Genomic DNA, 22735 nt, shown 5'->3' with positions numbered 1-22735 from the left:
TAGTAGACGTTTAAAACTGAAATCTGTTAGCTTCCATTTTCTTCCATCATATATGTAGTATGGTCTAGTGGACAGAGCACTAGCCTAGGAGTCAGGAAAACTTTCTGCCACTGACCTGCTCAATAACGTTCCCGCTCTGTGCCCTCTCACACCTTTGTCTGTCCTGTTTATTTAAGCTGTAATACAATGGGGCCCTGAGCTTGGTTGGAGCCTCTAGGTGCCACTATAATAAAAATAATAACAACAACAGACTGCAAACACGCTGGTTAGAGGATGCTAATGAGTTTTGGCCTCCATAGCAGCATAAAATAAATTGCATTATTGTAAAAGTGGAAATGCCAAAATACTTATCAGTTGCAACCTGTATGTTGTTCTTTGTTGTTTCTTTTTTGCAAAAATGAAGGTTTCTGTGACGTTCTTTTTGTATTTATATATGGAATATAGTGTAGAAACAAAAGAGTCAGATCTTAACAAGATCATGCAACTGTCCAACTCTCTGCTTCCAAAGACTATGTTGTGAAGAGCATATTAATCATTGGATAAGCTAAAAAATTGGGACTTAAAGAAAAAGTTTGTTAACTGAACTTTTCTCAAACTAATTTGACATGAATCCTGTTTTTAAAGCTAAAAATAATTGGTGAGAGCTGTCTTAATGGGCTAACGATAGAACTATGTGCTACCATGCAGAAACCCTGAGTTTAATTGGTCTTGGTTTTATGCTTCCTCGTTTGATGGGACTGGAAGTGCTCAAAAAATGAGCTAAACTGCACAGTTTCCAGGGTAAAGACATGTCTCGAGGTTTCATCAGGCAACATCTTCTTACAGTTCTATCCATTCAGCCTTGAGGTGGAAGGAAGGGAAAAAGGGCAAATCATCTGCGCTCCAGCAGAAACAAAGAATATTCCCTGAGGAAGAAAAACAATTAGGAGGATAAAGATTTGATATTTAATGATCCTTTAAATGTTGGGTTTCTTGTTCAAATTTAAACAGAACTTTCTGTCTCTTTCTAGAACGTATCAGTACCCACACCCTCTTCACTCCTTTACTGATAGGGTTTGGAGTAGCAGCAGGACTGATGTGCATCGTAGTAATGATTCTTGTGTACAAATATTTACAGGTAAAATCAGATGCACACATTCATCTTTGTTCTTCGTGTTGAAGTTTTAGCAGTAAAATGGCGATTTTTCTCTTTTTTTTCCCCTAGAAACCCAAATATGAAGTTCAGTGGAAAGTTGTTGAAGAAATAAATGGAAACAACTATGTTTATATAGACCCAACACAACTTCCTTATGATCAGAAATGGGAGTTTCCTAGGAACCGATTGAGTTTTGGTTAGTTTAGGTTTATTTAACTTCATCTCCAATGTGAAATTTTCAATCCCTGTAATATGAGACCTTGTCATGAAAGCATAGCATTTGCTATCAATAGTATATTGCATAGTAAAGTGTGTAATACTGACAACTGCTACTTTTGCATGCAGTTTGCGGAAGATGTTTCCTGTCTTAAACTACTTCCATTTTCTTTGAGACAAATAAATAGTCTTAAATTGATCCAATAATCTACTACTGATCTTTTTTAAATATAAAGCAAAAAGAACCACTGATAGTTAAAATTTTGTGACACCCATTAAAAGTTGTCTGACAATTTTTAGGTAAAACTCTTGGTGCTGGAGCTTTTGGGAAAGTTGTGGAGGCTACTGCATATGGTCTGTTTAAATCTGATGCTGCAATGACAGTAGCAGTAAAAATGCTCAAACGTAAGTTTCTATTATGTACAATATTCTTTTTTCCTAACTTTCTGTTGTATACTGAATTTGCTGAACAACATGTTTTTCATTCCAGCAAGTGCCCATTTAACAGAGAGAGAAGCCTTAATGTCTGAACTCAAAGTTCTGAGTTACCTTGGTAACCATATTAATATTGTGAATCTACTTGGAGCCTGCACTGTTGGAGGTAAAGTTATGAGATTATTGGATTTTTGTAATTGCCTTATTGTAGAAGTAGAAACCTATTCTGTACAAAACTTGAATTGCTTCGACACGATGAAATGTTTAACCTTCTCATGTAAGGCCTTTCTTCTAGACTTGAGACCATATTAAAAATCCACACAAAAACCCCACAAGACCAGAGTAATTCTGGCTAGAAATGAAGATTAGTTTTTTGCTGACATGGCCAAGCACATAGTCCATTTCTGAACTCCATCGGATTGGCATATAAAACAGCTTCCTCTTAAGAGTTCACAAAATGGGCTGTCTATGTTAGTCGTCCGCAACATCATCTTCCAAAAATGAGAACAGATGTTAAAAGCGCATGATTAGTTTTGAGGGAAAAAACTGGGAGGAGTGGCAACCTGATAACAGCCTTCAAATATGTTAAAATCTGCTGTAAAGAGAATGGGGATCAATTGTCCTCTATGTCCACTAAAGATGAAATAAAAAATAATGGGCTTAATGTGCACCAAGGGAGATTCAGATTAGATACTAGGAAGAACTTTTTGACTGTAAGGGTAGTTAAGTTCTGAAATCATCTTCCAAGGGAGATTGTGGAGTCCATATCATTGGAGGCTTTTAAGAATAAGTTGGACAAACACCTGTCAAGGGTAGTCTAGATTTTCTTGGTCCATCCACAGAGCAGGAGGCTGGACTTTATGACTTCCTGCGGTCCTTTTCAGCCCTTCCTTTCTAGGATTCTATGGTTTTATGGGTTCTTAGTGTCTGAACTGAGTTATTCATTACTATCTACTGTAGAACTGGTATTTGTATTATCTTGTACAGTCCTCAGATAATCTATTTAAACTGCAACAAACATTATTGGAATATTAGGGTTATTAATTCTAAATACTTAATCAAAAAATGAAAATCGTAAAGTTCTCAAAGGAAGTAACTTTGTTTACTTTGCACATCCTGGACATTTTGGTTTTATTTATTTAAGAACATAAACAGTAATGTTAACGTGCACACATAAAATCCAGCAAATAATTGAAGCTTATATACAGTGATTTCTTAACTTTGGGGCATTTAAATTTGTAATCTGCATGTTATGCTAACAAATGTTTGCACTTTTTAATTTCTTCATTTTACTTTTCAAAGGAAAAAATCTTGGAAAAATTCAGAGTTTTAGACTTATGCGCAAAACATTCCACCCTTTCACCTTCGCATAATTCAAAAAAATGACTGAAGGGATTTGGTTCAAATAAGCCACAAAGCAAATTCTATGGCCTGAATCAATGCATGGACTATTTCAGACAGAAAAGAGAATTTTATAAAGTATAAGCTTATGAAAATAAAGGGTTTGTAATAATCCTGATGTTATCTTAACTATAGTATTTGCTCTTATGAAAGTCATCATTGTTAAACTAAAGAAAAGTTCTGAGGAGGTACTGGTACAAAATGATCCTGCGAATGAAATATTGGGCAGCATTATTACATATTCAAGTGCCTTCACTGCAGTCATTCATTCAGAAAACATACATATGATCTGTAAACATCTGTGCTGTAGTTGACTTTTAATTCCCCTTTTAAATTTCATTTTAATATTCTAAGATCTAGTGTAACCTAGTTTTCTGTCTCAGCAGACTGTTCTATGTGAATGATTTTTCCCATTATACTGGAGAGTATAACACCCTACATTATTTAAAAACATAGCTGAAAGAACTCGAAGCTCTGCTGTAAACAGAAGTGAATCAAAAGGATTAATGTTTGAAGCCTCTTACTCTAATGTTTGGAACAAATAACTTCCTTCAGGAAGTGAGCAAAATCATACAGATGTGTCTGGCCAGAAACATTATCACATGAAGAGGGGAAAAAAAGACTTGTTTAATTTTTATACAATGTGATACTATTGATGGGGAAAAATTAATTGGGAATGACATAGCTTTAAGCGCACAATAGTAACTAGTCCATGAAAGAGGAAACTGCTGCTCTAACTTCACAATGACTTTTCATGTCTAGACAATGCTGTGTAGTGTGACTTCAAATAGGACATTTTGTGTGTTTAGTTGAATAATATTTTTGTATAAGATTTTTGACTCTGAAAGCAAAGCTTATACCCATCTTTTAAACTCCCTCTGCATCTGTAGGCCCCACTCTGGTCATCACAGAATATTGCTGCTATGGTGATCTTTTGAATTTTCTGCGAAGGAAACGTGATTCATTTATTTGCCCAAAGCATGACGAATATGCAGAAACAGCAGTTTACGAGAACCTTCTGCATCAAAAAGAGCCTGCATGGTAAGAATAATCTGTCAATACATAAAGGCGTAGCCAGAAGGTTCAGAGGGAGGGTAAATCAAAGCTGATCTAGTGAAAATAAATCACAAGAGGGCTTTTGTGTGGTGTTTTCTAAAGATTGCATTAATTTATTTTAAAAAACCAATTTAAAAAGATTTAATTTTTACAAGTTGTTTGTGGCTTGTTTTAAAGATTATAGTTCAAATTATTTCATAACACTTCTGTTTTTACTGATTCAATGGCTTTTCTATGATTGTGTCCAGTGCCATTCCTTGGATCAAAAATGTCCATCTTTATTTTTAGTTATCATTGCTGCTAATGATTGGCAGCAGTCAGTTCGCAACGTAAATGACAATACGGCCAATGTTGTTGTGTTTTAGCACTCTGTTGTCATGAGTTCCTGCATTTGCAAATGGCTTTTAACAACAGAAATAATGCCTTTCAGTATTGCATTAAATTACAAAAGATCTTGTGACAAAAGACCCTTTGCCACCATTTTGGAGTTAGGATTTCTCCAACCATTGTTCTTGAACTCTTTTTCCCCCCAGTGTTCATCCACTTGTATATTATTAAGTAATTCAATTTAAGATACAGCCCATCTGTGCAAAGGTTCTTCTAATTCCTTCTTTTCTTTAAAGTACCGAATATGTTATTTGCCAAACCTTCACTTATATAGCAATAAAGGACCCTCTCTATATTTCAGTCTGTACTTTGCAGCATTGAGCCCATTACTCTACTTTAACAAACTCTATTGGAGCTCTTAGTAGGAGTTAATGCACTTTGCTACAGTAGGAAGTTGTGTCCCTTTGGTGTTAAGGATGTATCTGCCACATCACTATTGTGCCGTAACACCTTCAAGAGAGGAATGGTCATATTAGATCAGTACATGGACAGACAACACTGCAGATACCACCTGTATGTTTAAGGAAGTGGTTCTGGTGTTTCCATTTGAATTCCACCATGAGGTTATGACTCCTGCTGGAGATGCCATCTTCCAAATATGATAAAGCTGAGAAGCCCAATATTTGAGTTTCACATAGACCTTTTCTGTAAAAGGTTGGATGGGAAGTGTAGACTGTAGAGTCTTTACCAAATTTGAGTATTGCTGTATGCTGTTGAATTGTAGCTGCATAACACCCTAGAGGGCTCTGTGCTTCAGTGGAGGGGTGAAGTGTTTAATTACCTCTCAGGTTTGTTGTGAGACCAAACGTAATGTTTGCAAAGTGATTAGATATTCTTGGATAAGAGGTACTGTATAGGGCAGGGTAAAGTGAATGTGTGTTCATATAGTAAGATACTAAATAGAAAAATATTCATTCTTCATTGTAACTCCCTAGGTGTATATATATAAAAACTGTAATTAGAGTCCATACATTTGAATATGCATAGAGATGGGAAAACTGTATATTTTTTAAAAATCAAATTCCCTCTAAGTTATGCTGATTTCTGCAAACAAACTTGAACCTTTTTGGAATTTCTGATGTTCAGTTAACTTTTCTCCCTATTTTTATCTTCTAAATTTCAACTGAAACTTGAATTACCAAATATATTGATAAAAGTGGTCCTGATTAGAAGAAGGAAACATTTGAATGACATCAGAAATATCTAGCCATTTCTTTTCCAGACTCAGCCTTAGCTATTAAGAATATAAACATCAATTTTTTGAGTGCTTTTCTGAGCTAAACTCCAAACTTTGAGATCAGACCATCATTTATTCTATAATGCACATCCTTATAGCCTATTTTGTCAAATCTCTCTGTATATTTGTTTTCCTTTTAAAAATAATTAACACTCACAAACCTTATTTTTTCCCAGTGTTGTTTGTAAAATTTTAGATTCAACTTTGTTCTTAATGTTTTTATGCTAAATTATCCACACAGTGATGTCATCAATAAATACATGGACATGAAACCAGGAGTCTCTTATGTTGTTCCACCAAAAGCAGATAAAAGAAGATCAGGGAGGACAGGTAAGTACTTATCCAGAAATCTAACCCACATCCTATAGAACAAAGAGGGCTTTCTGATTTCTTTTCAATTTTAAAATGATCTTTGCTGATGGACGTGTCCAATTAAAACCCTAATTCAGTGTGACAAGGATTAAAAAAAATAAACTCAGTTAAAAAGGCTTCATATGTCTATGTTGTAAAAATATTCAGATGATTATTCTACCATTTTGGTAATGGATATTATTAGAAGCAAGAGGAAAATCAAGGACATGGTAGGTTTTTACTCAATGTGGGGGAAAAAACAACAACAGAAAATGTGGAAATGTCAGAAGTGCTAAATGATTTTTTTGTTTCGGTTTTCATCAAAAACTTTAGTAGCAATTGGACATCTAACATAGAAAATGTCAATGAAAATGAAATAGGATCAGCAGCTAAAATAGGGAAAGAACAACTTAAAAATTACTTAAACAAGTTAGATGTCTTCAAGTCATTGGGGCCTGATGGAATATATCCTAAAATACTCAAGGAGCTGATAGAGGAGATATCTAAGTCATTAGCGATTATCTTTGAAAAATCATGGAAGACTAGAGAGATTCTGGAGGACTAAAAAGGGCAAATGTAGTGCCAATTTATAAAAAGGGGAATACGGACAATCTGGGGAGCTACAGACCAGTCAGCATAACCTCAGTACCTGGAGAGATAATGGAGCAAATAATTAAGCAATCAACTTGCAAATGCCTAGAAGAATAATAAGGTGATAAGTAACAGTCAGCATGGATTTGTCAAGGACTAACCATGTCAAACCAACCTAATAGTGTTCTTTGACAGGGTAACAAGCCTTGCGGATGGGCAGAAGCAGTAGATGTGGTATATCTTGACTTTAGTAAGGCTTTTGATGCTGTCTCGCGTGACCATCTTATAAACAAACTAGGGAAATACAACCTAGATGGAGCTGCTATAAGGATGTGTGAATAACTGGTTGGAAAACCATTTCCAAAGAGTAATTATCAGTGTTTAATAGTCAAGCTGGAAGGGCAAACCAAGTGAGGTCCCACAGGGATCAGTTCTGGTTCCAATTCTGTTCAATATTTTCGTCAATGATTTAGGTAATGGCATAGAGAGTACACTTATAAAGTTTGAGGATGACACCAAGCTAGGAGGGGTTGCAAATGCTTTTGAAGATAGGATTAAAATTCAAAATGATCTGGAAAAACTGGAGAAATGGTCTGAAGTAAATAGGATGAAATTCAATAAGGACAAATGCAAAGTACTCCACTTGGGAAGGAACAATCAGTTGACACATAAAAATGGGAAATGACTGCCTAGGAAGAAGTAGTGGAGAAAGGAATTTGGCTATTATAGTGGATCACAAGCTAAATATGAATCAACAGTTGCAAGAATCACTGTTGCAAAAAAAAAAAAAAAAAACCCATCATTCTGGGGTGTATAACAGGAGTGTTGTAAGACATGAGAAGTAATTCTTCCATTTTACTCCATGCTGATTAGGCCTCAACTGGAGTCCAGTTGTGTCCAGTTCTGGGCACCACATTTCAGGAAAGATGAGTATAAACTGGAGAAAGTCCAGAGAAGAGCAAACAAACATGATTAAAGGTCTGGAAAACATGACCTTTGAGGGATGACTGAAAAAATTAGATTTGTTTAGTCAGAAGAAGAGAAAACTGAGGTGGCACATAACAGTTTTCAAGTACATAAAAGGTCATTACAAAAAGAAAGAAGACAAATTGTTCAGTATAACCTCTGAGGATAGGACAAGGAGCAATGGGGAGGTTTAGGTTGGACATTAGGAAAAACTTCCAAGCTGTCAGGGTAGATAAGCACTGGAATAAATTGCCTAGGGAGAGTATGGACTTTCTCTCATTGAAGATTTTTAAGAGCAGGTTTGACAAACACCTGTCAGGGATGGTCAGATAATACTTTGATAGTCCAGTCCCCTGCACTCAAGGCAGGGCTTCAGACTATCAGACCTCTTGAGGTCCCTTCCAGTCCTATGATTGTATGTATTATGGCAAAGCTCCAAGCCTGTATTGGTGGGTCCCATGATTCCAGGTGGATTCAGTGGCCTCAGAAGCTCACTAAAACCCTCAGTGTGACCTCCCTTTCTCAGTGTAGTGGCAAAGGTCACAGCTTATTGAGCTACTTTCATCACAGGCCAGTATGGGAGGTGGGAAGGTGGAATACCCACAGTCTCTGTTGCTTATTAGAACTCAGTAGGTGCAGTTTGGCCTCCTGTCTGGACCAAAGTCTGCTTCCCCTCTCAAGAGGATCTCTGTAGAGTAGAGGTAGGCAACCTATGGCATGGGTGCCAAAGGCAGCACGCAAGCTGATTTTCAGTGGCACTCCCACTGCCTGGGTCCTGGCTACCGGTCCGGGGGGCTCTACATTTTAATCTAATTTTAAATAAAGCTTCTTAAACATTTTTAAAAACTTATTTACTTTACATACAACAATAGTTTAGTTCTATATTATAAACTTACAGAAAGAGACCTTCTAAAAACATTAAAATGTATTACTGGCATGCAAAACCTTAAATTAGAGTGAATAAATGAAGACTCAACTACATCACTTCTGAAAGGTTGCTGACACCTGCTGTAGAGCATGGGGGAAGGGGACACCGGGCCCATCCTCTACTCTGGGTTCCAGCCTAGGGGCCCTAATGGTAGCAGCTTTTGGTGGCTTCCCTTTCATCACCAGAGCTGCTTTGATTCCCCGGGCCACTTCCCCCATGATCCCCTTTTCCTAGCTTCACCCTTACCTCAGTATTCAGCAACACTTCTTCTCCTCCAGTTTCTTTCACCTGGGCTTCCTTGAGGGAACCGGAAGGAGAGATTTTAAGCAGTATGAGTAGGACCGTGATTAGTTCCAGCTGTCTCCATTAGCCTAACAGCCTTAACTGACCCTTTGCCGGTTAATTAGTGTCAGGTGCCTGTATTAGCCTAACGACCTTAACTGGTTTAATTGGTGTCAGGTGACTGGATTGGCCTGGAGAAGCCTTTGTTTGGCTAACCAGGGAACAGAGATCTACTCATCCTGAGGCTGATATACTCTTATATAGCCTTATGGTCTGAGTCCATCACAGTATGGATTGAGTTTCCTTATTTATTCAACACCACATTCTGATAAATATAAGCCAAATATGTTTCCTGGCAATCATACTTAGTCCATTTACAAAGTGTTTGCATTTGTGTTGCTTAGGATCATATATGGATCAAGATGTTACCATTGCCATATTAGAAGATGATGAATTGGCTCTGGACGTTGAAGTTCTACTAAGTTTTTCTTATCAGGTGGCAAAGGGCATGAGCTTCCTTGCCTCCAAAAATGTAAGTTGTGAATATGAGTGACAGATTTTCTTCATAGATTGACATTTTGAAACATGACCATTTCACCTGTTAAGTAATCTTTTAAACAAATACTGCAAATTAACAGGGTTCTGCAGTACTGTGAAGACTTGACTGGTCTATTTCTTTGTTTAACTCTAGTCCTGCATTTTACCAGCTTAGAGTTTTGCACTGAAAAGTGCTAGTCTGTTCAGAATTAATTTTCCCTGGACTTTACTTGCATAAAGAAAAACCTCTAGGCTACCTCTGGGAGTACAATGCTCAAAAGGCAGCAGGATTGTTGCATTTCCACTGCTGAGAGCACAGGGAATTGGAGAGCTCCTTCAGTGCATGGAACAGAGCAATGCTATGGCTCTGTGCTCAGAAGTGTGAAGGGAGGAATAGGCCTGAGGAGTTTTAAGGGTGTATGCACCATATCCACAAACTCCACTGACTGTGTGTGCGTGGAGAAAGCAGGAGCAGCAGATCATTTTCTGTTGCTACTTCCCATGTCCTACAGTTGGGGATTAGGATTTTGGCCTATAGAAGGGGTGGCCAAACTGCAGCTCTTTTACAGTTAAAGTGTGGCTCACGGAGCCCCCCCTATTCTCCACCTACCAGACTGGTGGGGAGCTCGGGACTTCTGCCCTGCAGCAGGGTGATGGGGCTAGGGGCTTCTGCTTAGCAGGGGGTAGGAGGGGTCTTGGGGCTTCAGCCCTGCAGAGTGCACCTGCCGGAGATCAGGGCTTCAGCAGGAGCAGGGCTGAATCCACGGAGGCATGTCCCATGGGGCTGACTCCCTGAGACCCACTTTCCTGCTGGGCAGAAGCCCCCAGTCCCACCACCCCACTGCAGGACAGAAGCCCCACTCCAGCTGGCCTGCCTGGCTCTCGAACTTCTGAAGATTGTCGTAGTTCGGGTCCAAGGGACAGTAAGTTTCGCCACCCTTGGTCTATAGCCTTTGTCTCCTGGAGCACGTGGCCAGTCTAATAAAAGTTCTATCTGTTTTTTTGATGCCATCTGATCCCACACAAGCCCTGAAGACTTAATTTTTCAGAGACTTTTATAGTGTGGAAACTAGATAGAATTTGTGAATGAATCTGATCTTCAAAGCAGAAGATCCCTCCAAAAAGAGAGTAAAATCATGAATGTTTTAGATGGCTTATTCTCTGTGACATCTGTGAACAGTTTACAAACTGAAGCGCATTAGAAGACCGCTGAAGAGAGGTCTATTTGCACACAATGTATGTATGTTCAGAATTAAACCCTGGTCAATCTGATACTTTTGAACCATAGAACACCTTCTTAAACAAGTGTATCATTACAGGATGGGTATTTTTAAAGTTTTGGTTTAACATATGGGATACTTTTTGTTTCCTACTGAAGTATATTTGAAACTTTTTAAAAGACGTTAAAATCAACAAAGAGACCCACAAATTGTTTTCATTTGGACACACTCAGTTTGTTCCGTGCTTTCTAAATGTTTCATAGGAAAAATATGGAATATCAGAAATTTAGAACTATTAATAATGTCCCTACAATTTGGTAATTAATATGAAAAAAGTAACAAAATCTAGGGACATTATGTTGTACAGTATATTTTGAATCCACTGTAAAAACAAATATATGTAATTTTAAACTCCCTGCCCCACAAACAACACTACATTAAGGGTGGGATATTCAAAAGTATAAATGTTGGCCTACTTCAGCTCCTGTTGAAGTCAATGGTAAAACTTCAGCAGAAATGTAGAATGTTGAGTAGTATTTTTGAACCTCCCATCCTAAAAGCACATTGCTTCACTTTGCAGTCTGAATCTGCCTTAACTCCACCCCTTTGTGTGAACACATTAGGATGTAACTTTTAATACTTTTCCATTGGACCCCTGCCTCATTCAGTAAAAAAAAGTAGCTGTTCATTATTTTTTTTTAATCCTCCTCATGGAGTGGGTCCCTGAACCATTCATTGTGCACCATCCCAAACCTTGCAATGAATGAGGAATACATTTTCTTTCTTTATAGGCTTTTCTGCTACACTTATCGCTGAGATTGGGAAGTAGTAGTATTCCAATTTTACAGTGCCGAGCTTTAGGCATGAGAGTGAGCCTGTGGAGAGGCAAGGATAAAATTCAGCTTTCTCCAGTCAGAGCACAGTGCTTTAACCACAAGACCATTCTTTCTGGGCCAGTGGACCATACCAGTTCTGTAGGAATGAGGGAGGGATGCTTTGGAACCCACACCATTACATCAGTTTACTGCATTACTGGGGCTACTCACATGCTTGAAGTTACACACATGCTTAAACACTTCGCTGCACTGGGGTGTGAGTAACGCAGGAGTCCCATGGGAAAAAATAGTACAGCAGCATGTAATTAAAGATAGTTTCATAATGCGTGCATCCAAGAGGGCAAGGTAAGGTTGCTCATGCAACTGTAAATTGTCAATTCCTGACTTTTAATTGCTTCATTTTGCAATTTTAATGTTATTTTTAAGTAGCTTTTAGTATGATATTTCCTACTTTTTTTTAAAAGAGAAAAATAAAGAAATTTCACTATGTTTAGCTATTTTCTAGACAGCTGTGTACTGCTCGGTCCATACAGTCAATGAGACAGGAACCTTTAATGCATTCCTTTCTCTATTAAATGGAAGAAGACAGAACTTTTAAGGAAGCAGGACTCTGCTTCTTCCAACTCTTAAATCCTTCTGCACACATCTGCACATAGCATAGAGGAGGCGTCCTGCCTTCTTCCACGTGACTGGTGGAGGTACATATGGAAGGAGGCATGACTCCTGCCAAACCCTTCCAGTTGCACCCTCCTATATCTCCATTACTTATGCACAGATATGCTTGTCACTGGAAGATAATTAGTTTTGTTATTTAACATAAGGCAGTGCCCATGCACAGAGTACATTATAAACAATATTTTAATTTGCCCAAGTCCTGTCTGATTTTCACAGGACCAATGAAGGGCATATCTATGACCTAGTATATATAACATTTTCAAAAGTGCCAAAGACCAATTTGCAAATTTGACATAGGCACTTAGGATCCTAAGTCTTAATATTAGAGAGGTAGCCGTGTTAGTCTGGATCTGTAAAAGCAGCAAAGAATCCTGTGGCACCTTATAGACTAACAGACGTTTTGGAGCATGAGCTTTCATGGGTGAATACCCACTTCGTCGGATGCATTAGGATAAGTCTTAATGAAAGCTAAGTCTCTTTTGAAAATGAGAATTAGGTTTCTAACTAATATAAGTGCTTTTGAATTTTTGACCCTATATTTTTCCTAATTTCTAGTTTCCATGACCTTCCACGGGTCATGAAAATTGTTTTTTAAAAAAACTATCATTTTTTTTCCTTAGAAACAAATTGCATTTTTCCCACTCTATGTTAGAAAATAGCCCAATCATTTTTGATGAAACTTTCAGAAAAAAATTCTTTCTGCTCAGAGCAAGCACACTGATCTTCAGCTGAAAGTGTAAAACTGAGAAAGTTATAAAGAACAGAAAATGATCCTTCCTAATGGAAATGCTTAGGCCACCTTAACTATAGGCAGCAGTATATATACTGCCTCTTGTATGTTTCAGTAACATTATTGTGCGATAAAGCTTGATAGCCAAGTAAGCTTTTTAAACTCAAAACACTTTGACTTTCAGTTTGCACTATATATTATGTTTAGTTAGATACATGTATATTCAAGAAAACACACACACAGTCAGCAATTCTGCATCAGCAGTGAAAAGTACTGAAGATGCTAACAAATATTTTCCTGTGTTTGTTTGTTTTATTACTTTAGTGCATTCATAGGGATCTGGCGGCAAGAAACATTCTTCTCACTCATGGTCGAATAACAAAAATTTGTGACTTTGGCCTTGCTAGAGATATAAAGAATGACTCAAATTATGTGGTCAAAGGAAATGTAAGTACTTGACTAGGAAGCATCCTAAATTGTCTTAATTTCCAAAGAAATATTTTTCTAAAATTAGTGGTACTGTTTTTGTTTGGTTAATTATTAAAATAAGTATTCATACAAAAATGTTCTAAAAATCAGGTTTTATGGTGTTTGCTTTGTTATAAATATGCAGATAACAGAAATTGTATTCTAAATGTGAGATATTTATTGAGTAGGACAAAGTGGGAAGCAGAAAAAGGCTTGATTTTCACTGGTTCCATTTTCTGAGGTTAGCAATGAAACGGACTTTAATTTGTATATGTAACAGACATAATCTGACACTTGCAGTTGTAGATCCAGTTTCTCTATCCCAGATACATGTGGACTGGCGTGAGATGTGACATTTTGGACCAAAAAAATAAATCTGAATACTCCAATCCAGACTAATCTCAATTACACTAAGACCCCTTTTCACCAAATCTTAAAGTAAATGCAGATTGTATTTATGCCCACTTCAAGTCCCTTCTTAACTGCCAGAGCTGTTAATGGGTCCATAGTGAAAATCTGACACATATGGGAATAAACTACAGGAGTGTGCTAAGAACTTTCTTTAGCATGATTTGTCCAGAGAAAGTCTGGATCTCAAATGTTGTTGTCTGTGGCTTTTCCATTATGTTTTATAGCCATACCAATATATATCTATGTCACTTCAAATACATGTGACTTTCCCAGTGATCTCCAAAAGCAACCATTTATATTTGTTCAGTTTATTTTTTTTTAAAAAAAAGGACCTGTGTTCAACAAAATGAACCCCTCAAATTCTTCCTGACTGCTCCACAACCAGAAATCTACCACCATTCACTAGCTATAAATTCATTGCTCCTCACAAGGAAAATCCCAGGAGAAAAGTGAGCCTGGGAGCATAAGATGAAGATACAAAAATTCAAGCTCTGGCAAGCTGACAAGGGTAGAGAATTCCACAGTCCCTCTCACTGAAAGTGCCTGTTCCTCACGAATAAACCCAATGGATGATCGCTTAGGTGCCTTAGATAATCTCAACTGCTGTGATGTCCCACAGGGATAGGCAGTCTCCGAAGTAACCAGAATGTGACCCTTTAAGGCTTAAGTGAAGAAGACTGCATTTGTCAGCTGGTTTTGGAGATCTGCTCCAGCCATGTGTACTGTTCCCAAAGTTCAGTATAGGGTACAATTGAAGTCAGAGGAGGAATTCAGCAAAGCAGCCAGGCTGGGTTAGTAAAATATCTATTGAGTGCTGCTCAGTGACATTTACAAAGAGGCAAGGTTTAATTTTCAACCTCGAGTCAGGATCTGCTTGATCACTCGAGCATCAAGGATTTTTAAGTGCAGGCCAGCAGCTTGTGAGGTGGGCAGTAACTAATTACATTTCACTTGTCTAGATTATGCTTTAGCTTGCCCTGAGCTGCTTGACAATAGGATTTTTCTTAGTCTGAGAAGGTTAGAGAAGGATAGGCAGCAGCTGCTAAGGAAGAAGAGAAACTGGGCTGCTGTGGGAGGGGCTCCTCTAATTGTGGTTGACCTGATCTGAAACCCAGCTAAGGCTAGGAGCATTGATGCTCTGGACAATAGTGGCAGCCACTTCTGCTGCGAGTAGCTACATGAGTAGCTGATTGTTCTAACTCAGCCAAATATTATTCCAATATCTAACTATTGCGGCTATATATTTCATTTAGTAAACCATCAGTAACTCAAATTGCACATCTACTCCAACCACATGTTCTTATTGTCATCCATAACTCTAGGCAGTTGATGGAAAGATATTAACCTTTCCTTTCCCTTCTCATTTTCCTCTCTTCCTCTTAAGTCCTTTCCCTACTTCCTGCTTCCCTTCCCTACAGGATGTCAAGGCTTTTCTAGGCAGAGTAGCTATAATATGTTTTGGTATACATTGATTCAACATTGAGTTAGAAGGAAAGGGCTAGGATTCTCCCATTGCAATACAAACATTCTGGGGATAGCAGAAAGGTCAAAGGAATGAGAAGGAAGAAAGGAAATGAATCAAGAGGTTTTAAACACTTTGTTAACCATTTCCTTTTTAGCAGTTTGCATTTTTGAGGGTGTGTGTGTATGTATTAGAAGCTAAAGCAGCTCCCTTGTTTGTCTGCTTGAAAAACTGGAATGCATCAGAGCAGTGTAAGCATAATAGCCAATCCAAATAAAGAGTTATGCATATTCAGAGTCCGATTATTTTAAACAACCATGCCATGTTCATACAAATCCTCATATTCTGATTGGCTATCATCCATTTTAAAGCAGATACAGGGAGTCACACACCGTTTAGAAAACAACTATATAAACAGTTATGCAAATCGGGCACTTAAACTAATCAGAGTGCACGGAACGTTATAAGGATCAATAACTGTATGGCATCGCTGCACTCTGACTTGCAGAGAGAATTCCAGTTCAGTAATAATATATAAAAAGATAGGTAACCATTATATAAATGTACATTTGATATTATTAAATTTTCTGACCTGCTTGTCTAATTTTTGTTTTCACCTTTCATCCCCAACCCCTGCAAAGGCTCGGCTTCCTGTAAAGTGGATGGCACCTGAAAGTATTTTCAACTGTGTTTATACTTTCGAGAGTGATGTCTGGTCTTATGGAATATTGCTTTGGGAACTGTTTTCTTTAGGTAAGATATTTACTGATTGAATGTGTATTTTGTATTTTACCTAGAGTTTATTTCCTATTTTAAAAAGCATTGATCAATTAAATGTTGTATCCACAGGAAGCAGCCCCTACCCTGGAATGGCTGTGGACTCTAAGTTTTATAAAATGATTAAGGAAGGATACAGAATGTTTAGTCCAGAATGCGCACCAGTTGAAATGTAAGAGACAAGCTATTATTACTAATCAGCCAATAATGTTTTAAACAAAAGAAGTAAAACTTCCAGATATGGGCTAAATGTACCTTATAACATTGCCTTTTTTTTCCTTCAAATTTTCCATAGCTTGAACTAGCTTTAATTATATAACACCTGCATACTATGATCCTTTTATGGTCTAATGGCTCTGGCATGAAAGATATTCTAAGTTGCACAAATAAAGATAATACACAGAGCATACTAAACAGTTTCAGTTGATGTAAACTGGTTAAATTGCACCAACTTGTGCAATTCATGTAGTTGTGTTCTACTTCCTGACTGGAATAAGATGGTCCAAGCATCTTTTTTACTAGTCATTCCCAGCTTAGTATTGTTTCCAAATTGTCAGTATCAGACCCATTATCTTTAAATAGGTAGCTATCATGCTGTAGTAACTCTTCACGCAGAACTTCCATTGCTGTCAAAGGGCATTCTGCCCACATAATCTCAGCAATAGTGAGTCCTTAGTATCCATAGCCAATTGGGCTAGTGCTACTATTTCTACTCTTTTATAAAAGTTGTTTAAACAGTTTTACTTAGCTGTGTTTTGAAATTTTGGGATAAGTTGCTATTGTTACACAGTATAACTTTAATCTGTTTTAGCCCATATCAGTAATAATGGAGTTATAATACAGAAATTATTTCTTGCTCAAATTTCCAGTCGATACTATTTAATTTAACATATTTGCAGGTATGAAATAATGAAGAGTTGCTGGGATGCTGACCCTTTACAGAGACCAACATTTAAGCAAATTGTACAGCTAATTGAGCAGCAGCTTTCAGATAATGCAAACCATGTAAGTATGAGCTTCCATATGGATCTTCAATCTTTAATATTACAGTTCTCAAAAACCTGTGTGATTTAAATCAGACTCTAAAAAGAGAGCAAAAAGTTTAATGGCCTTTTTATTTATATACTTTTGCCCTATAAATTTTGCCTGTTAGGATGATTTTCAGACTTACTCCTAGGCTCTTCACTGTGCAATTCCCTCACACATGGTATCTCACACTAACTTTTCAAACTTGTGTGTCTGCATAAAATGAAATAAACACAAGTTAGAGTACGGTTTTGCGGTTTTGCTGTTTTGCATGTTTTTGAAAATGTACGTGCTGTGACACTGTAGATATTATCATAAAATATGGTCAGAGCCCTTTGATTTCTTCATATCTTAAAACACAGACTAAGCTATTTATATGGAATCTCATAATTGTGGATGTATCAGTCAGAATAGTACCTTTTGTTTGAACTGCTAAGTGATACTCTTTCTGGATTTGGCCTTTCTTTACTTTTTGATCTGTCTGCTCTTTTATTTTATCAGCAAGACATAGGCTCCTAAGTGCCTATGTCACTTTGGAAAATGAGATTTAGGCTTCTAAATCAGTTAGGTGTTGCAGTGCTGAGTGAAGCAACACCTACAGATCTTTAAAAATCTGGGCCCTGGTGCCTGTCATGTGGAATGTAAGTGTTGACAAACTAGCATGTTGCTGTACTCAGTTCTCTTACTAAGAACTTTGTGGATGGATAAGTGGACAAAAGAGCTTAAAGAAGGAATTATGCCATTTCAGAGAGACAGATCCTGCCCTGTGGGGAATGATTTACAGATCTGCACCTAAGGATCATGTGGCCATATATAGGGTTCAAACTTACTTCTGGGTTAAAAATAAAGGTTCCTTGGAAATTCTAGGTGCCTTGCTTTGACACAAATATGAGTGGCTCCCTGGTATGTGCAGAAATGAGGAAACTGAAAACTGCTGGGGTTCAGTTGCTTCCTTTAACATGTTTTTGGCAAACTACAAGGGTTACTGAAACAAAAGCAAAAATGTGAGGAAAAATATGAAAATTACTGGAGAGATTTTCAAAGATTCAGATTAAAAGATTTCAAAGATTTCCGTTTAAAATTATCTTCCAAAACGCCTGTCTTTTTTTTTTTTAATAACTGAGTTTCAGGTTCTGATCCATTTTAGAGAACAATTAAATCCAGGCACTCTTAAATTCTATTTCAGGATGTACTTTAATTTCCCAAGGAAACAAATTACTTGGATAACTATTACCAGGGGACATTGTAAAACAGGGCTACTAATAGCAATGGTGTATTCTGCTTATATGAAGGAGGCATTCAGTGAAATATTGACAATAGTGTCTGTCTTCTCCAGGCTTACTCAAACTTTTCATCCCATCAAGGAAATGCTGCAGATCACTCAGTGAGGATTAATTCTGTGGGCAGCAGCGCGTCATCTACTCAGCCCCTTCTGGTACGTGAGGATGCTTGAAAGAGGAGAGGGACATCTGGAAAATAGCCAGCCCAGATGGATTAGGCATTCTTATTCTGCAGGGGACGAGAGAGGGTAGACATTAATGATTTGTCTTACTTTACTCACTACCAGGATAGTCTGAACGTTGCTATAATACTGTCCTTTACCACGTACCGTTACACATAAACTTAGTCCATCCACCACAGGCAATGTTGCAGTGTTGACTGAAGCTGTATATACTTTGCTATATTGTATGTTTTTGCAGTAGGAAGTCATATAAACAAAAATCTAAATCTTAAACCTGGGTCTGGAGCTAGATGAACACAAACCAAACCAACTATTAAACAATCCATCTCTAGATCTGTGCCTGGAAAGCTAATAGTCATTTTCTGATTGCTTGGTTGTTGGGGATTTTTTGCTACATTTCTAAAATAAATACATACATACATACAAATAGTTGATTGCAAGTGGCCAAGTCTAAAACCCTACAAATGTCACAAGCAGGTGTTCTGAATTGGATGCCATGAGAAGAGGGTACCATGTGGACATGGAGAGGGGTGGGAGTGAACAGAATAATATCTCCCCCACAAGCACCTCAGCCTGTGCATCCACTGAAGGACTCTGCAGTTAAGGAAGGCTTTCCAGACACCTGGGGAAGGAGAGCATTGTGGAGCTTCTCTCCCCTTCCCTCATGTCTAAGGTTAAGATTCTGTCATGGATATTTTTGGTAAACGTCAGGAACAGGTCATGTGCAAATTCACAGAAGCCCATTACCTGTCCCTGACTTTTACTCAAAATAACTGACAAAATGGTGCTGACGGGGGGATGAGAGCCCGAGCCCTGCTGCAGGTTGGGGAAAGGAGGATCCAGCGCCCACTGCTTCAGCTGACAGCTCTGGAGACCCTTGGCGCCCACAGTGACTCAGAGTTCCAGGGTCCCTCTGCCTCCCACAGTGGCTTGGAGCTCCAGGGCCAGTGGCTTGGAGCTCTGGGTACTTCTGACAACAGCAGCTGCTGAGAGTTGCAGGAGCCCTCACCACACACAGCAACTGAGAACTGTGGTTTGCAGTTCAGGGTCCCAGCCAGCTGACAGCTCCAGCCCTGCTCACCTCAGGGCTGAAGAGATGTCACAGAGGTCTCTGGAAGACACAGAATCCATGACTTCTGTGACTGCCGTGACATAATCTTAGCTTTACTCATGTTCCAGCCCATGTTTCACACAGTTTTCATTTCAAGCAAAGGATGTGAAGTTGCAGGATGGAAGGGGAGAAGTACATGCTTGACTAATATTTTATCTTAGAATTTGTAAAAAAATGTGTAAGTGAAAAGTCTCTTTCCATAGCTGTAGTAGTTTGATCTGGGTACAGAGGAGACGTTTATAGTAGGATCCACCTACCTTAAGGACAGGCAGTTAATTTTTTCACCTCATTTTGAAAAAAGAGCACAGTCAAAGAATTCTTCTTTCCAGAGGGCCCCTTGTGTTCATACACAAGTGTAGATTTTCCACAGATGGGCCCACGTACTGTAACCTGGGAAGAGCTTTGTTCTCAGTCCCTTTGTCTTTCCAGCTGGATATTATATGATGGTAAAATTAATAAGAGGAAAAGATTATTAGTTGGGAAACATTGGATCTTAATGTAGCAGAACACAAAATATAGCTTCAGCCTTATTTTACAGGTATGTAGATGTGGGGTTACAATATGTTTTTTAAAAATACTAGCCCTGAGTCCAAGGCTCTGCTAAAGTGTCCGAAACAATCATTTTTTCCAGCACAAATACTGCTAGTTCATCTCTTCCTATATTCCTGTCAATTATAAATCAGAAAAAACATTGCAAGAAGCATGTAGGAGGCAGTACTACTTAAGTACCTATTTATTTACAATGCGCCTGCACTTAAGCACTCTGTTATTTATACTCAACATACCAGTCACTCATTGTTTTGAGTTTACATTTACTTTTTATGTGTAACTAATTGCCCAAAACAAGATAGCTGTAAATGCACACACTGGTATTATAATTTTAATACCACACATTTTCATACTTTATTTTATACAACCATGTATTTGGTATATAGTTTTAGAAATTTGTCAACCAATCTTAAAATAGCCATTTGCACTGGACCTATCTATGCTGTTGCACCTTTTTAAAGTTAGCCAGTTGTTTGGGGACACACTTATGCATATCATACTTGTTGTTGAGCATTATTGATTCTATGCTATGAAAATTCTTTTGTAGTGTGCTGGCTTTCAGAGCTATTGTAGACAGTCTAGTTGATATAATTGTAGATGTCTCGGTACTTTGCGGGCACTTAGCTGAAAGAATTTTTGGTCTCAAATATTCTTTAAAATTATATTTTTATAATTTGGGTTTGGTTTTTTTTGAAACTTATTTTGCAGTGACTTGATGTTTTAAATGGTTTTACGCAATTTTTTGTAAATATGGAAATGTAGCAATAATGTCATTTTGACTAGTCTCAGTCCTTGAGTCACAAAAGTATTTTTATATATAGAGAAAGATGCAAAAACCATATGTATAAATAATGTATGTGTTTGAAAGTTTATGAAACACTTTTGGATATGTTGTCCAGTTGTAGAATTGAAGTTCTAAAGAGTTCAAATAAAAATGTAAATATATATTCCTATGCTACTGATGTGTAATGTCTTAAAATGTAATATTTCTTTTAGTTATAGATCTTAATAAAGTCTTGGGTGGATGCAAAACCATAGTATCTGGATCTGCAGAGGCGAAATTTGGAATTCTGAAATATTTTTGAAAATGGGTACTATGACGCTAACAATCTATTGATGCTTCTCTGGAGACCTCTATACATGTAAATAGATTAGATCAGCATGTGAAAAACTTTAAGAATCTGTGCATGCAGGGTTGTTTTGGTATCCATGAGTGGAAGTATTTTGCTGCTACATATTTTATTGGTCTGAGTAATTTAAAGTTGAGATAAAATGTCAGGATGTTGCAATAAGTTTAGAAGTATGCTGCTGTGAGTAGTACCATTTAAGCACATGCTTAGGCCCCAATTCAGCAAGGTATTTATGAGCTGAATGATCCCTTCAACCAAGTGTTGGGGGACATGTGGTATAGAAATAAGTTTTAATTTACTTCCATTTCCTATTTCAGTGAAATCATTCTGAATCATCATTTTGTTACCTCACTGATCAATGGTATAATTAATGTTACAGAATTATGCATAGTGGGCTGTCTGTTATAATGAGCCAGGAAGTGGAGAAAATATGTTTTGTGGGGTCTGGGATGGAAAACAAGTTGTAACTTGTAACTGTGATGCATATTCACCACAGTTTAGTGCAGGCTGTCATGGTTCAGAATATGATTTTTTCACTGAAATCACCGATTCTGTGGCTTTAATGGATCTCTGTGACTTCTTCAATTTCAGCCCTGTGGCCATAGGAGCCAGAGCTGGAACAGCGGCTAGGCCTGGGGCTGGGTCAGTCCCCAGATTTGGGTCAGACCCCAAGAGCTGGGGCTGGGTCAATCCTGGGGGCTGGGTCAGTCTCTGGAACTGTAGCAGCCCCAGTAGCTGGAGCAGCGGCCAGAGCTTGGTCAGTCCCCAGGGCTGGGTCAATCCTCAAAGGCTGGAGCAGTGTCTGGGGCCAGAGCAGCCCTGGTGATGTGCAGCGGCTGGACCAAGAGTAGATCCAGTGACTGGAGCAGTGGCCAGAGCTGGGTCTGTTTCCATGACTGGGTCAGCCCTCAATGGCCAGAGCAGCAGCCAGAGCAGTAGTTGGGGCTGGGTCAACCACCAGGGCTGGGTCAGCAGCCAGGACTAGAGCAGGACCTTGTCAGCTGGAACAGTGGCTGGAGCTGGAGCATCCCCCACAGCTGGAGCAGTGGCTGGGGGTGAGTCAGTCCTCAAGGCCGCTGGAGCAACGGCTGGGACTGGAGCAGCTGCCAGCGGTCAGTCCTTGGCACCAGGGTTTGGACTGTTAGTCCCCTCCCAGCCGGGTATTTTTAGTAAAAGTCATGGACAAGTCATGGGCTTCTGTGAAATTTTGTTTATTGCCCATGACCTGTCTCTGACTTTTTTACTAAAAGTACCCACGATGAAATCTTAACCTTAGTCATAGTTATAGAACTAGCTGCAGCTCTTTGACCCATCTGGTCTCTGGGTGCATCCCCACAGGTGCCAGGCCTCATTCCT

At 38.4% G+C, this 22735-nt stretch overlaps 1 protein-coding gene across 1 annotated transcript in view; it reads left to right on the top strand.

Moving 5' to 3' along the window:
• The window catches only part of KIT (KIT proto-oncogene, receptor tyrosine kinase), a 68001-nt gene extending 46734 nt beyond the window's left edge, over window positions 1–21267 (top strand). The window contains exons 9-20 of the mRNA XM_050945508.1: window positions 1011–1117; window positions 1205–1331; window positions 1652–1756; window positions 1842–1952; window positions 4078–4228; window positions 6109–6197; window positions 9390–9517; window positions 13308–13430; window positions 15966–16077; window positions 16174–16273; window positions 17001–17106; window positions 18464–21267. Coding sequence (XP_050801465.1) covers window positions 1011–1117; window positions 1205–1331; window positions 1652–1756; window positions 1842–1952; window positions 4078–4228; window positions 6109–6197; window positions 9390–9517; window positions 13308–13430; window positions 15966–16077; window positions 16174–16273; window positions 17001–17106; window positions 18464–18580 — 1376 coding nt within the window. The 3' untranslated portion in view covers window positions 18581–21267. The remainder of the gene's footprint in view (window positions 1–1010; window positions 1118–1204; window positions 1332–1651; window positions 1757–1841; window positions 1953–4077; window positions 4229–6108; window positions 6198–9389; window positions 9518–13307; window positions 13431–15965; window positions 16078–16173; window positions 16274–17000; window positions 17107–18463) is intronic.
• The last annotated feature ends 1468 nt before the right edge of the window (window positions 21268–22735 follow it).

This window comes from Gopherus flavomarginatus, chromosome 3, assembly GCF_025201925.1.
Source record: "Gopherus flavomarginatus isolate rGopFla2 chromosome 3, rGopFla2.mat.asm, whole genome shotgun sequence".
Lineage (NCBI taxonomy): Eukaryota > Metazoa > Chordata > Testudines > Testudinidae > Gopherus > Gopherus flavomarginatus.
Note: the sequence above shows the minus strand (reverse complement) of the source record. Positions and strands in the feature narration are given on the sequence as shown.